Source organism: Toxotes jaculatrix, chromosome 23 (genome assembly GCF_017976425.1).
Source record: "Toxotes jaculatrix isolate fToxJac2 chromosome 23, fToxJac2.pri, whole genome shotgun sequence".
NCBI lineage: Eukaryota > Metazoa > Chordata > Actinopteri > Toxotidae > Toxotes > Toxotes jaculatrix.
Genome location: NC_054416.1, coordinates 14,868,323 through 14,884,603, shown reverse-complemented (window position 1 = coordinate 14,884,603; position 16,281 = coordinate 14,868,323). Strand labels below are relative to the sequence as shown.

The following is a 16,281-nucleotide window of genomic DNA, read 5'->3' as shown; positions in this document are numbered from 1 at the left end:
AGACTCAGAGGCACTAGTTGCAGATGAAGAACCACACATGAATTTTGTCAGTTTTTGCTCTGATGATCATGAGAAGTCAGTTTGGTATCTATTGAGTTCGTGATCACAAGAAACCAAAAGCTTGTCCTCAATCATCTTAACCCATGTGCATCTTCTGTAAGAAGATGATAAAGATTTTCAAAGGCTATGTCTAGTGATGAAGAAATGTATATGTGCAGCCCCCCGCCACCCCCAAACACACACACACTACCATTTAGTATAGTAAACTCTAACTAGCTGAAATATACTTATTAATTAGTTTGATATTCTCCTCACAATCAAATAAAACCCTTTAAGTTTCACATAACCCTAACATAGCAAGTATCCGTCAAGAGATTATGATAAACATGCTTATATACTTTTTTGTTGTTGTTGTTGTCTTGTCATTATAATCTGTAATTCATGTAAATACTGTACATTGCGCTGAAAAAGCTACTGGAGCTTGAGTGATGCCAGAATGAAGACTTACTGTTAACACTTGAATGGCCCCAAACCTCATGACAGCTTCATTCAAAAAACAACCTATCAACCAATCACTGATCACCTTATTTTAAAAAAAAAAAAATATATATATATATATATATAATAAATAAATAAAAACTTCCTGTTTTCAGTGTTCGCTTAGTTTTGCTCTGGTGCAGATTCACTTTTTAAGCACCCTGTCTTTAAGACTTCTGGCCACTTTTATTTGTTTGGCTTTGTAGTGTGGGTGATGGATTGGACAAATCACCATTCTGTCACCAAAAGTACTTTGTTTAAGAACAAGTACGACCTTAAGGTTGAAGTTTTTTTTTTTTTAGCAAACTTCTGTTTTCAGTTTTAGTAGCCAAAACACATTTTGGCTGATGATTGAATCTTAACTATATGCAAAATATATATTCTCTACCTGTGTGTGCAGATTTAACAATAGTCCTCTGGTGTCATCAGTCTAAATCTCTGCCCTTTAACTCAAATCAAGACAACTACAACAAGACATTTTGAGTTTTGTCTTCAGTACTAATGATCTAATTTTGTAGCTCTTGTGTAGAGTTGAGCGAGTCATCATCACACATTTCCTACCAAGAGCATTTTGACATGCGTTTCTTTGCCTTGTTAATGATCTGTTTGTTTCCTAAAAATCTTCAGTGTTCGTTATAATTCCCTCTAACGCCATCGCCAAAGGTGGAGAGAATCCTAGAAACTCCTGTCGTCTGTAATGTGAAGTGCTTCATCTACTGGGAAAAAAAAGAGTCTGCCACTGAGTTCTGCAGATTGAGATCAATCCCCCCCCCCCAACAAAAAAGTGTTTTGATGAATATCAGTGACCGCCATTTTAAATTTGTTGATCAAAAACACGTCTAAAAACAAAAAAGAAAAAGAAAACTCAGAAAGCTTCTCAGACTGATTTATCTCTGACCCTCACACAATTTGGGGTTAAACCATTTCCAATACCACTTTTCACGTAAGACTTACAAATTATAACTAATGGCTTTGTTAATGTTAATAAATAATTGATCATAATATAGAAATCAATCAACCGTTGATAAGGACATTTATTTGATGCTGTGTGACAGCTGAACACACAGGTCTTAGATTCATTGTTTTTAATGCCATTTTTAAAAATTGTTGTTACTAATACATTTATGTTAATAAATAACTGATTAATGCAAGAGAATTTTAGTTTAAAGAAACACATTTTTGACTGTTGGTGGGAAAATGAAAAACGAGCAGAGGTCACCATGAGCTGTGAGCTCATGAGATCGGTTATAGCTAAGCTGTATGCTTCTGACAGACGAGGTGTTATTCACACACGTCAACAGACAGTCCTGGCATTTTAATGTGGAACACACACACCATCCTCAGGCATTTCTCACAAGCTGATAATGCAAAAGACTTTACTGCTTTGTCATAAAATGATTTATTAACCATTAACAAAGCCATCAGTTACAACACTACTGTCTAATAAAGTAATTGTTTATGATGCCATAGTGTTAGTATAGGCGCACATCACAAGCATATACAAATCAGGGATACCTGCACAAAGAAACACTTGATATTAAAAATGAAAAACCTTTTAAGATTGGCTTTATCATCTAGTGGTTGTCTCCTAGTCCCATTAATGTGTCTCAAAGAATGCTTGGATGAGTGGTGTGTTTAAAGGGAAGCTTAACATAGTGCCAAATTTCACGACTGCTTAAAAAAAAAACAACAAAAAAAAAAAAAACAATAGATTTATCAATTAGCTAACAAAAAAATTCATTCATAAAAAAAAAGCAAATTTCCAGAGTTTTTATTCTCAGCATGAGCTTTGAATTTTTTCTTTATATACAGAGTCCGCATTACCCCCCCGATGGCACACAAACAAAGGTCAAAGGTGATAACACTGAATTGCATTAATGAACTTTTTTTTTTTTTTTTTGGTTACTTGTAGCACTTTGTTTGAAAAACATGTGATAACGATATGCTTTGTATACGAGTGAATAAAAATGCTGACACATTGTGCTGCAAACCCTATAGAGTCCTATAGGGTTAAATGTTATATTAATGTATGTTTCATGAATTACTGTACAAACCATTGAGTTAGTGGGTAAAGCAGCATGCACTTTAGTTGTCTTTGGCAATAATAGATATTCTCCTGTCTCCTGTGAAGTAGCATCAACTTCTGTGAAAAAACAAATGTCGTTGCTGTCGTACATCTCGATGTCTGGGGAAAAAAACAATCACGCGTTGTCATGTAAGATGAGCCTTCCTCTGTCCGTTTGATAATGTTTCTTCAAAGCTGAACCATTTCACAGAAGACGTGTAGAGAACGTTTTGTACATCAGTATACAGTGCTATTGAAATTAAGACTATATTTTATTCTCAAAACAGACTATAAGATTAACACAATAAAAGGTTGAGGTGGTTGTGTTCTGAAAGAGTGAAGCGGGTTGGGTTAGTCAAGAGATAAAAACGTAACTAAGTACATTTAGTATGCTAGTTTTTAAGTAGTTTATGTGAGTAATTCCATTTTGTGAGACCTTATACTTTTACATTTCAGAGGGAAATATTGTCCTTTTTACTCCACTACATTTACCTTACAGCTGTAGTTACTAGTACTTTGGAAGACTAACGTTATTACATGCAAAATATAAATAAGATGCACGGCTGGACTTGAAACTAGCCAGTGTGGTGATAGAAATGTGTAGGCTTCAAAGAGCATTTTTTTATTTTAAGATGCTCTCAGTGATGCAAACTTTTATCTCTGTACATTAAATCTTTCTCTGTGCTTGGTTTGTAGTGGCTGCTTTATCATTACTCTGTAGGTAATTGCCTTGGACCTCCAGTAGGGGGACCTTGAACAGACCTTATTCCTTTGGTTGTATTTTAAGTGAAGACAAGCATCAATGTCTGTGTGTTCTTCCATATTATTTTCCTCCTTTTAAAGGAATTGTTCAACCATTTTGGAAATAACCTCATTTGCTTTCTTAGCAAATAAATTAGGTGAGAAGATTGACATCAGTGTCATGTGTTGTTTTTTCTTTTTTTTTTTTCAAATTAAACTAATAAAATACAAAATATTAGTCTGTGAACTTTAGAGGCGTTGGTGTTGGTTTTTGAACTCAGAAGTCATTGTTCTTTTAAGTGGAGAGTCTGGAGTAAAGACATGGTTAGCCTAGCTTAGCATAAAGACTAGGTTATCTAAGTCATTTTCTGTAAGTCATTCTATGGCTACTTACAATGGTATCTATATCTATCTATATATATATATATAGATAGATATAGATATATATCATACTGTGATGTTAAAGTATTTTTGTAGCACTTTTTTTGCGTAGTAGAATTTAAACAAAATGCTCACAAGGGTCTCAATAAATTGAAAGTCTCAGAGAAAACTGATTCTCAGATCCTGCAAACCTTTTCACACCAAAATATTTTTTTCAGGAATATCAAGTGTAACTGTATAAACATAAGCCGTACATACTGTAAATATGACAGTAAAAATTCATCTCAACATAACTTGGCTGCTGTCTCTGAGCATATGAAAACACATTCGAGAACATTATTTATTCACAAATTAACACTGTATTACAAGAAGTGTGATCATTCTTTACACAAATTTTCTGATAACTCGAAACTAGTAGTAGGACTAGTTAAGGTGGATAAGTATTGATTGAAAGAACCTATCAATCCAGTGGGACTGGCCACGGCAGCTTAGCCTGACATGTAGATATATGTAGGTGTAGGTACTTTAGTTCAGAGGTAGAGAACAACATCATTTAACGTGAATGCTGCTGGGCTTCTGTAGGAATGCTCATACAACTTTTGGCACATTTTATGTGAATGTCTAGATAAAACTTGTGGCCACACAGTGTTGCATCAATAGGGCTACACTGAGAATATCATGGTTACTTATTCACATATATGATCCGAGTTTCCATCTTTCGGAACAGGTGATCGTGGTGCTCAGTGATTGACTTCCTGTGACACACACACACAGCTCAACAGTGAAGCTGAAATCAAACCGTTTTTAATCGGTATAGGACTTTAAATCAGACTCATCATCATATTCAATCTACATAAATGTGGCAGCATCCTGAAAACAAGCAAGTCCAACTGAAATCAGGTCAAATTATTCTTCGATTTCTGTTAATATTTTGAAATCACTGAAAGGATGAGTAGTTAAGTGTCCCTTTCGTCAGCTGAGCAAAAACAAACTGGCTCTTGTGACTAAGCTTCAGGGAGTTTGAGGTGATTTTGGTGAAGCAAGTACAATCAGAACAGCAGGATCAGGTGACGACTACTGGCCCGAGTTTACCCCCTTCCCCTCCTCCGATACGCAATCATTACAAAAAAGAACAAATACAGTTTTCTGAGAGTCACAACAACTCTCCTATGACTCTGTATATAATCACACTTTGAGCTGTTGGGTCAGTTTGAACATGAAAAAGTTTTGCAGAGGCCAAATCAGTAAGACAGTAAGAGTAATACTTACTGCCATCATGACAAATTAAGGACAGCCCCAGTGTTTTGTTAGCAGTACTGTTGGAGAATAAGGAACACATTATTTAGCATCTAAAGCAACTGAAGGTTATTTTCATTACTTTTTGATCTGCAGATCATTTTATTGCACGGTAACCAGCTTGACTGGGACCGCTGCATTGTTAATGTCCAGTGGTTTGTCGCTGAGACTTGGTCTGGGGTCTCAGAGTTTTGCACGCAGGGATCCGACCACGGGTTTGTCTGAGCAGAACTCTTTCCACCAGGAAGGACGGTCCAGCGCCTGGCTGCCCTGCATCACCGTCGACCACAGGTTCTTGTAAAGCTGCGTGAGGGGAGAAACAAGGAGATGAGTCAGAGGAAGTTTTTTATGTGCTTACTGTTGAAAAAAGAGGAGATTGAGAGGATCTGTCACGGAGAATGAGATAAACTGCCCAAATCTTGTAGGAGCTTACCCAAGAAGACTCAAAGCTGTAACTGTGTTTTCAGGTCTCTATGCCACTGGTGTGGAGTTTCCAAAGAGTTAGGGTGGAGACTTTTTATTTAGCCTTTCCAAAACAAAAATTCCAACACGCTAAGTGCTAACTTTAATTAACCAAGTCAGGTTTATTAGCTTACAGTCCTGGTTGCTACTGTATTGGAGCTAAGGATAACCTTAACACTTCGGTCTTGATTGGACTTTAAACGTGTTTTATGAGGTCACAGTCACCTTGACCTTTGACAGCCAAAATCTAATCAGTTCATCCTTGAGTCCAAGAGAACAAATTTGAAGAAGTCTTTACCTGCCCATCAGCATTGCCAATAGGCGAGTTGAGGATGAAATCAGTGGGCGCAAAAACATCCACCAGTGCTACAGCATCATCTTTCAGCTGGAGGAGACACACACAGAGACAGAGCTCAGCTGAAAGCACAAAATACTATTCTAAACTATGCTAATACTAATACACAATATAAAATCCTATAGTAGTATAGTATCTACTCTCAGTAGAGGGCTGTGATTCAGACACTGGGATAACTGGAAAACCTGGGTTCATTCATGTACATGAGAAATACATGGTCATGGACAAAGAATGAGACAGACTGGAGAATGGAGAGACAGATGCCCCCCCCCCGTACCTGTGAACAGAGAGTGAGAATGGCCATCTGAACCAACTCTGCTGGCTTCCTCCCACTCAAGTAATCACCTGGAAAGAAGCAGTTCGGTGTTACAAACATCAACACAACTCAGAACAATGCATTCTAAAGAGAGCAGTACATACCTTGGTACAGTGTGGCCATGTGGCTGCTGAGGCTCCACAGCCCATACAAAGCACACAGCTTCCTTAGTACTGGTCTAAGAGAAGCTGGTGTGTCCTGATCAGTGGTCTGCTCATGAAACCTCTGGAGGCAGGTGTGTTCGATATAGGCAATGGCCAGGGAACGGCAGTAATACACCTGAACACACACACAGACACACACAGGGAATATTTGTTTTTTATGTCTACTATAAACTCAGGCAAAAAAGTAAAGCCCTTTCATTTTTATACATCCAGTCCTATGGCCCATGACTGGTTTTCTTTTGTTGTCTAATGTGGTTTTAGTTATGGTTTTCACTGTAGGATGACCTGCCCCCCTAAAGCTTACAAAAAAAAAGGACAAATCAAAGCTGCTGGACTGACAGTAACTCACCTGACTGTCGTTACGAGCCTCAAAGTCATCCTTGCCCAAGGCTCTCTGCTGCTCCAGCCTCTTCTGACTCTCCTCCAACAGAAAACACACCAGCCACTTATAGGCCGCCAGTGGAACTGATACGAAAGACAAACAAGAGGTATACACAATACGTTACACTGACAAAAGCAACTGAAAAATACAATCAAATAGAATTTTATATCAGCAATGGTTTTTGTAACTGGTAGAGATAAATGTAACTATTTTCATGGCAAATAATGAAAAGATTGTAAATGTAGAAAAGGTTTAGCAAGACTTTTACACTACAAATCACATTCACCCATTAAGCACACACCAATGGGGAAACTGGGGTTCAGTATCTTGCCCAAGGACACTTTGGCACGTGGACTGAAGGAGCCAGGGATTGAACCACCAACCCTCTGAATAGTGGATGACACCTCCTGAGCCTCAGCTGCGCCTGTGCTTGCTGCTTTGTCCTAATTTCCTCTCTCTTTCCCTCTGTGTTTCCCTCTGAGTTGAGGTGATACTTAAAATCTCATGTCTGACTAAAAAAAAAAAAAAACTTGAACTCAGTGTATGACTTTTAAAATGCAGCCATTATAGTGTCATATAATCACCATGACTATATCATCATGTCACCCTGTTGACAATGTTTTGGAACTGAATTCATTCTGGAGCAGCTGAAACAGCGGAATACCTGCAGAGTCCATACACTCCTCCATTGTTGTTGCTGTAAATTTGCTTCCCAGAATCTTGTGGAAGTCATCCAAAAAATCCACAGTGTGAAGTGGAGACTCAATCCGCACACCATCTGAAACCAGACAACGCAGAAGCAGGCGCTATAGAGCACGGTTAGACTTCCTGTGCTCATCCTTAAAGATTCCCTCTGGAGACAGACATCAAATCGGGGGAGAGAGACTCCAAACAAGACAGAACGACAACAGAATGAAACTTGAAGTGATCTCTCAGTGGATGGAGTAACTAACCATGGAGCTTGGCATGAAGCCAGCTGAGCAGGTAGTTGCTGGTCTGCTGCAGTAACACATTGTTGTCCCCTTCATATGTGCAGTTTGGGTCATTGTCGTCACGCAGAACACCCAGCCGGTTCACTGAAAGAAAGAATAAAACTAGTCCTTGTGTATCAGTCCCATGTCTACTTCCTGTCTTTTGTCTGGTTTCCCTCCCTTTTTTGATCGTCTGCCCCGTCCTGATTGGTGTCACCTGTTGCCCATTACCTCCTGTGTATAGTCTCGTTCTTCCCCAGTCCCCCTAGTTGGTCTGTTGTCAAGGGTTAGGTTAAAGGTTAGAGTTAGGCCTTTAGTTGTGATGGTTAAGGTAAGGGTAAACGGCTACGGGATGCATTATGTCAGTGAGTGTCAGTCTTTCACTTTAGTTGTGCTAAAGAAAGACCAGTGTGTGTGTGAGAATATCTGTGTGCTTGAGACTGACTGGCCAGGTATCCATGTCCACCGCAGGCTTCCCTGCATTCTTGGATCCCCCTCTGAGAGGTCCATGAGCCCAGTGGTTTACTGGAGCAGCCTATGGCATGGATCTCTCTGCCCATCTCTGCCTAGGGAACACACACACAGAAGTCACATACAATTCAGATGGAATTATTTGGATAGTTGCACTTTTTTGGCCACGCCCAGCTGTAAATGGGCGTGGCCTGTACCAGGAGATGTAGCTCAATTATTTGAATGTGCAACATATGGTTAATGATAGAGCCCATGTTTTGTTGACATGTGTTTTTCCTTTTTTTTTTGTGGAGTTTATTTGCACACATTACTACCTTCCTCCATAGTTTCACCTTTGCAGTGCTTACAATTTAATCTACACAAAAATCATATGCCATAACAACTGAAATAACTTACCGTCCCGACTGTAAAAACCTACTTTATACAGTAGGATAACTCTGAATATGGGCACACACACATGCCCGTTATCTTCACTTACTTGTCTGTGACCGTTGTCTTTCATCATCTGCCCAATCTGGAACTCAACAAAGTTCATGAAGGTAGATCTGGAGAACTGTTCAAGAGCATAAGCTGCTGCCAGGTATGGGATCAGACGCCATTGCTGGAAGAACAAACAATACATAAATATGAACACCCACACTAAAAAATGAGAAATGTACATAAATATTAACACTTTTTTTATTCACACCTAGGGTCATTGAGGTCACATGTGAGTCATTAGGGTCACACGCTCGAGGTGTGAATGACCCCATGATAATTAGAAGATTCCTCTTCTAATTAGAAGAAGTAGCATAATTCCACACAGCCATTATTTGAGAATCTACCGTATCTCAAGTGAGTGATTTCCTGTGTGTTCCCACCCATTCTGACCTGCAGCTGGTACTCCAAAACAGGAATCTCCTCTGTGTCTTTGGGTCCAAACTGTCTCCTGGTGGCTGAGAAGCGGATTGCCACTACCAGAGCCAGCTTCAAGTTGATCAGAGCCATCCTGGTAATGGACACCCTACCCCCTGACAGGGCTCCCAGCGATGCCCCAAAACGCTTGTTGGGGTCCTGGTGGAGAAGAACGACACCAAGGATATATACTGTATACACAACATTCACAACTTTGACATGCATTACAGTTATTTTGTGTAAAGAGTGCAGGCTCACTAGAACGTCCCTAAGGGCTTGCTGTAGCTGTATGCCCTCTCTGCTGAGACCATACACTCGGCTCGGCTGCTGCTGTCAGCTCTCGTACAGCTCTCGCTGCCCTCACACTTCCTGTACAAGCCTGCACACCGAAGAATGCTGAAGAGAGCGACTGGGAGCATCAGAGCGAGCCAGATTCGTTCATGTACCCGAGTCAGTCAGACAGCAGACTCTCTGTGCTTGTTATCCACGGATGTTACTCCGGATTCCTGCTGCCTGCAGACTTGGAGGATAATGAAACATATTGTTTCACTTCCGCTCAATAATATCCTGTGAGTGTGCCCTGGAAAACTCTACCCACCACCCAGGCCTAACTGGAAACGTCACTGGAGAAGTGGCAGTGGAAATCTTAATGACCTTGAATGGTGTCACGTAGCGGCCATCGGGAGTTACATCTCCCGTCTTATTCAGTAGGTTCTCCCGCGGGATCCTCACATTGTGGAACAAAGCAAACCTGGTGGGGAAAAAGGTGGGGAGAAAGAAGAAATTCAGCAGCCAATAATAATCTTTTGGTTACACTGACACTGGTCCACATTAGCACAGAGCTACTTCTAATACTGTACACTCCTGAACCAAGAAAATGGAAATCAACCAGAATGTCTCTCATTTTACGTAAAGGATGGAAAGAAGGAAAGGAAAGATGGAAAAAGATGAACACATGAACAAAAGCAGAGAAAAGAACGACAGCAAGTAAGGTTAAAAAGACAAGTAAAATGAGTTTCAGCAGCAAGATATGAAGAAAAGATAAATCAATGAGTATCAAAACAAAGACTGATTTTTTTTTTCAAGGATTTCATTGAAAACAATGTCCATACTTTAGCTTTTCTACTTGACAGAGAGTCCAAAAGGGATTCGATCTTTAAAGCTTAATTTTTCTCTAAAATTTGGTCCAAAATATAACATCATGTGGGGAGGTGCTGTCAAAGTCTTCTGAGAAGCAGTCTCATTCAGCAGCTTCCCTTCTGAAGTTTTTCTGGAAGCCTTACCCTTCTTACCGATCATGACCACAAGTTGTTTTTTTTTTTTCCTAGCTCTTGACAGCAGCAGCATTTCTGTAATGACTTGTGGGACATTTCTAAATCCAGCATAGGTGTTGACAAATTGGTGAAATTGTTTTCTCCACTTGCAAGGCTGCTAAATATCAGATGAATTCTCTTTGAGTGAAAGAAATCAAGGCTAACGTCTTCCTCTGCTGTCACCTACCCATTATCCAGCCCATTCTGGCCCAGCTTCTTGCCAATGTCTCCAACCAGCACACCCGGCAGAGCCAGCAGGGTCTTGGGATCTCTCACCTGCAGCACAAAGATTGTGTCACCCCACCTGTACATGTATGTGTGTTTGTACTTGTAAGGCATGCAAGAAATCTGATAGTAATACTATGTAGTCTGAGATATAGCTGTGTCACATCACATCCGATAAGAGCGTCTGATAACATAACCAGCTATAACTTTGTCTGGGGGGTCAAAGGTCAGGGTCTTACCGGGACGACGAAGGAGTGCAGGCCATGGCACACCTGGTCGGGCGTGTAGAGCTGTGCAAACACCACAGCATGGGTGGCAGTCTTACCGAGGTTCCCCACCCAGAACTTGGCAGCCTCAAAGTCCGGAGAATTGATCACAAACTCCTACAGACAGGAAAGTTACTTTTAGAAATGATGAGGTCGTGAGTCCTAACTCCCTAATAATTTCAAGGTAAAATCACCAGTAAACCAGCAAAGCTACCAGCAGAATTTTACCAGATGAAGGTCTGGGGACCAAAAAAAAAAAAAATTACGCCTTTTGGTTTCTGGTCATGACTAAGAGCCGTCGTTTCCATCCTGAGGACAGGTACTTCCCTCCCTTACTTCTTAGATCACATACAAAAAAGGTTATAACCATTTTGATAGTCTGATTATTTGGGATCTTGAAGGAAGGCCATGTTTCAGGCACAACAAGGACCTTCTGGAAGGTTTCTGTATTTTTGGGAGTAGACTTCTGACGTTTAAATGTAACAGTCCGAACCCGTGGTGTATTTACTTGAGATGTTTCAAGTGGTTTTCTCTGGGTACTCCGGCTTCCTCCCACAATCCCAAAAACATGCACGTTAGGTTAATTGGCCAATCTACATTGCCCCTAGGTGTGAGTGTGTGTGGTTGTCTGTCTTTGTGTGTTGGCCCTGCGATGGACTGGCAACCAGTCCAGGGTGAAAATAGAACATGGTCGATAGAGGGTACTGCCTCCTAATGAACAATGGCACAGACGCATGGGAAAACCAATCAGGTTGGCGCTCGAAACCCAGGGACATCAACAGTGGTGGGACTGGTCAGAGCAGGTTTTATGTTGTCATGAGCCAAATGTATTGCCAATTGACATTTAAACAAACACATGTGTTATGTGTTAAGCGAGTGTTGTGTGGTCTGTGCGCTGACCTGGGTGGAGGGGTCATACGTGGCTGTGGTCCTCATGGCTCTGGTGTTGCTGCCATGACTCAGTTCAGTCAGCGCGAAGCTTCCAAACGTCTACAAACAGATACACGCATTTACAAATTCACACTTCATGGTGATATCCTGCCGGACTGTAGTGAAAACTGCAAGCTGCAGCGTTCTTTGCAACTGCATCTTTCACCTCTACTATTGACACAAATACTAAAAACCTTGTTGGGAAAAAGAGAAGAGTGAAGAAGAGTGACTAACTAAACATTAGTCTGACAGTACCATTACTGACAGTTCAACCTTGGTACTCTAACAGATGTCACAGTAGATTTTTTTTATTACTGACCAATAAGGAGTGCTGTTTTATTTATGACTGTACCACAACCTCCACTGCGGGTTTATTATTGTAACCATGACAACAGAGGTCCTCTAACCTTAACAAAGTACTTCTTTTTTTTAGCCTAAAACAGGATCGTTAACCAAGTTGTTTCTGTACCTAATGCTTACACTTGTTGTATTCTTGTTATTAAAATTAGGTGGTGCTACAGGCAAGTGTGAAGCTGTGCTGAACTCTTACCGTCATGCTTTCCGTGCTTTCAACATATTTGCGGTGTCTCGCTGATCCTGAGTTGGCAATAGTTGCTCCAAACATCTAAGACAAGAAGCTGTTATTAGCATCTTTTACTTAAAATGAAAGAGCAAGAAACAATTCAATGCTAGCAGCCATGTCGAGACTTTAAAGCTCATTCGTTTTAGTAAAAGTTTTAGATGGACAAATATGGAGAGGCAGCCCCAAGAGCAGCTTCTGTGAGGCTGTATGCTAAGTGCCAAATGCCAAGTGTGCAGCATTCACTAATTAGCATTAAAAGGCAATTACAAATGACCTGTTTTGATGTTTACGTTGGAGGAACAGTGGAATATTGGAGAACAGTGTTGAGATTAGTACTGCCATTAGCTGGCAAACCGAGCTGCCTTCCAGTTGCCATCTAGTGCCAACTAAGTTGCCATTTAGTTTAACCTAGTTGTGCACTATTGACTCGCAGCCACTTCAAGTCAACAGTTGACTTTCAGTCCTTCAATCAACCACACACTTAAACAGCAAACACAACATGTCCTTTGAATATCTGATACTTTCATAATGTCCAGCATTTCCCACTCACCCCTTTGTTGAGGAAGAACTTGGCGGTCATGGCCCAGTCATACATGCCCAGACAGTCATTGAGGATCACAGTCTTCCAGGGATTTGCCATCGTCTCTTCTTTTGTGAAGAAGTTATAGCGGAAGAGCTGCTTCACCCTGTGGAATTTCACTTGTGGCTTTATTTTCCTGCTATATGTGCAATACATATATACAGTATATATATATGTGTGATATATCATAGATGATGATGCTAGTGGTGGTAAAATAATTGAACTGTACAGTCATTTCAAACTTTCTGTTATGCTGATACCTGAGGAAGGTCAGCTCTCTCATTTTCTCAACAGGGATGTCTTCACCGGGCCGCCGTGCGAACACAGGATCATTCTCCAGTGTCCTGAACACGTGTTTCTGCAACAGAGACGAAGAGAAATTAATAGGATATGAAGAGGAACATTTAGACAACCAAGGAGAAACCAAGTTTCTACTAAAAAGGCCATGGAATTATTTTATAAATAATAAGAATAGTAACTAGAAGGGAAATTTAAGTGTGCTCGCACTTAAAATTACAGATGTCAACACCATAAACAGGTTAAAATTAAGGTCTGTACTTAAAGGAGCTGAACTGTCAGTTGACGTGTAGGCATTTAGAATAGTTTAAGCCTAAAATTAAGAAACATCTAAGAGGTGAAAGATGCTGAAATCCAGCACTTCAGAGAGAAGTGGGAGGTTAGAGATGGGTCAGTAGTTCCGGGTCCATGGTGGGTTTTTTGAGAAGTGGTTTGATGACAGCAGTTTTCAGTGCAGATGGAACAAGGCCGGACTGAAGGCAGTGGTTTATTGTTTTTGTAATAAGGGGACTTAGGGCAAAGAGGTTTGATTTTATCAGGGTTGTGGGAAAGGGGTCCAGGGTTCATTTTCCCGATGATGACCTCAACTTCACAATGCAGAACCTCAGAGAAGCAGTGCAGAGTGTGGGGAGAGCCCAGGCCGAGGGCTGGCTGGCAGGGCAGGTGGAGCACAAAAAGCCCAGATGTTTTAAGACGCCGTGAAAATCCAGAAGGCTGCAGATCCACTGATTCACTGGCTGATGAGAAGTTTACAGAGGTGGTGAGAAGCTGGAGATCCGAGGCCATGTTCTCTGGGTTTTTGAGATTCCGAAACTGTTATTTGGCATTTTGGCTTACAATGAGGGGACAGAAATGGCAGTTCCAGGGAAATGACTTCATGATCTGAGATGACAAGGTCATATACGGGAAGGTTGCTGATGAGGGCTAGAGTCTCTATTCATATTATCAAAACAATTTTATTTACCGACTGAGTCCAAACTAACAGAAAGAATCTGATGTTACCTTGAATGCTATTATTTCATCTCCATCTATGAAGCGGAGCATGTCCTTCCAGTTGAAAGAGGCTTTTTTCCTATAGATATCCAGGGGGCCGCTGGGGAGGTCAGCCACTTCATGGTCCATTGTCTTGTTCAGACTGAAGGGGTTGTCATACAGGGTAATAAGGCACTTTTTTCTCTCTCTCTGAAAAGAAACAAAGGAAGAAAATCACGATTAGGAGGCAGGATTGGACTAGCATGTGGAGTAAATATGTTTACATTAACACTGGGTAGGGCTGAACAATTCATCGTTTGAATTGTCATAGACTTTAAATAACGAACAGTGTCTTAGTGAGCTGTAGGAAGCGGAGGTTTCAGCAGACGAGCATTTGATTTTGTCAGCTTTAATTACAACTGTCGCTGACTAATTTCATTCTCTACCATTAATTCTGTGAGTTGACCAAGCTAGTTCTGGGGTTGAGAGAAGTAGCTAGCAGGAATTTGTCAAGACAGAGCTATCAGAATCTCCTGCTAACATTAACATTAGCTGTGAAGCTAGCTAGTTTAACCTTAGCTAATTTAATATATAGAAAATAATCACATTTTTAATTGCAATATTGGCCAGAAAAATCAGTTTGGTGCATCTGTGATAACAGATATGACACAATTTGACAATAGTTTAACTGTAATATATTTATTACACTGTCTACCATTATCTACTATTTCTAGTCTACTGTTTCTAGTGCATGTCCATTAAACTCAAATTACTTTGAGTCAAACTCAAAGTAACAGAAGCTGAGATATCACCAATATATTTGGTATAGCTGTCTGACACTGCCACATCGCCCCAACCACCCCGGGCTACTAAAAGTCCCAGTTTCACTGTGTGCTAACTGGTTTTAATTGTTTTATCCATCTGAATTTTGTTTGGGAATGTCACTGCAAGAGCACAAAATCATCACACACTCACACACACACACTCCTCCTTTATTAGCTCATTTTGTGGCCGTGTTTTAAAAAGGGTTTGTATGTCAACATTTAGTTTGTCATCATAATTTCAGTTGATTCTGTGCATGCTGTATATTCCTGTATTAATCTGTTACTGAATTACTACACAGGACTATGCTGTAACAAAGTCCAGGATAGTCTTATGCAAGGGATATGCAGCTTAGATGCCTAGCGCAGGCAGATATCTAATGTGATAGTTTCAGTTCAATGTATCCTGTGTATCTGACCTTTACCCACCCCAACATCTGCCACCTCTCCTGTGCATGAGGGTAAATGAAATATTCTTATTCACTATACCAAGCATGATAAAGCCCAGAACACCCAGAATACCCAAAACAACCTTTTGTAGTTCAGCTGCTATCAACACAGAGCAGAGTTCAAGGCTAAGTCTGTGTCTGTATCCTCAGCGTGTTACAAACTACACAGCAGTCAGTCCCACTGGAGAATGTCCAGATATAAATGACTGCGATTAAACCCTGTCTTGTCCCACTGTCACTACCTGTCACACACACCCTGCTGTTTGGTGGCTAACGTGGAAAAAATAGATGTTAATGTTTACTAAAGTTCTATTTACTATGTCAAAGCGCTACCAGGAAAGAGCTAGCATCTTCGTAAACAGTTGACACTGACTTATTCTTCAGTTGTGTCTTACCTTGTTGACTTTCCCTGTTAATGTCTCTGTCTCTCCGTTGTCACTTTTTCAAATGACCTGTGTACTTGTTGGACAGACACCTCTCGTTTTGTCCCTCTAGCAGCAAAAACAGTATCATTTCCGGTTCTTGTCCTTCAGAACAAGAGCCCCGTCTCCACGGATGTCATTTGAATTAAAAATTTGACCTGCTGATTTGCCCATGCGATAATAAATAATGGACATTATACTAATTTTAATGGTACGATATTTTAATCTGTATATTAGAAAGATTAAATAATAAATTACTGTGCCATACTTAAACATGTTGTTCTTTTGTTCTGAAAGCCAGAGAAAATACCGGAAACACCTTGTTACTAGAACGCTTCTCCGCCAGGAGCAATAACTATCGCATTTCCTGTCGCCTCAGATTCATCTC

At 40.5% G+C, this 16,281-nt stretch overlaps 1 protein-coding gene across 1 annotated transcript; it reads right to left on the bottom strand.

Annotated features, from left to right (window-relative positions):
• Window positions 1-4,039: 4,039 nt before the first annotated feature.
• On the bottom strand, window positions 4,040-15,963 carry acox3 (acyl-CoA oxidase 3, pristanoyl). Its single transcript, XM_041031537.1, has 19 exons — window positions 15,867-15,963; window positions 14,232-14,413; window positions 13,193-13,290; window positions 12,903-13,038; window positions 12,320-12,394; window positions 11,740-11,829; window positions 10,813-10,956; window positions 10,536-10,624; window positions 9,690-9,786; window positions 9,012-9,194; window positions 8,620-8,742; window positions 8,116-8,236; window positions 7,653-7,775; window positions 7,364-7,477; window positions 6,667-6,782; window positions 6,258-6,432; window positions 6,115-6,182; window positions 5,781-5,867; window positions 4,040-5,323 (listed from the first exon to the last, which is right to left on the bottom strand). The coding sequence occupies exons 2-19, from the start codon at window positions 14,349-14,351 to the stop codon at window positions 5,204-5,206; spliced, it is 2,079 nt and encodes a 692-aa protein (XP_040887471.1). The 5' UTR covers window positions 14,352-14,413; window positions 15,867-15,963; the 3' UTR covers window positions 4,040-5,203.
• Window positions 15,964-16,281: the final 318 nt, after the last annotated feature.

Coding starts and splice junctions, on each gene's coding strand:
- acox3 (XM_041031537.1), bottom strand. CDS start 14,351: ATGGACCATGAAGTGGCTGACCTCCCCAGCGGCCCCCTGGATATCTAT. Junction 12,395..12,902: donor AGTTCTTCCTCAACAAAGGG/GTGAGTGGGAAA, acceptor TTCTTGTCTTAG/ATGTTTGGAGCAACTATTGC. Junction 9,787..10,535: donor CAGAATGGGCTGGATAATGG/GTAGGTGACAGC, acceptor TTTCCCCACCAG/GTTTGCTTTGTTCCACAATG.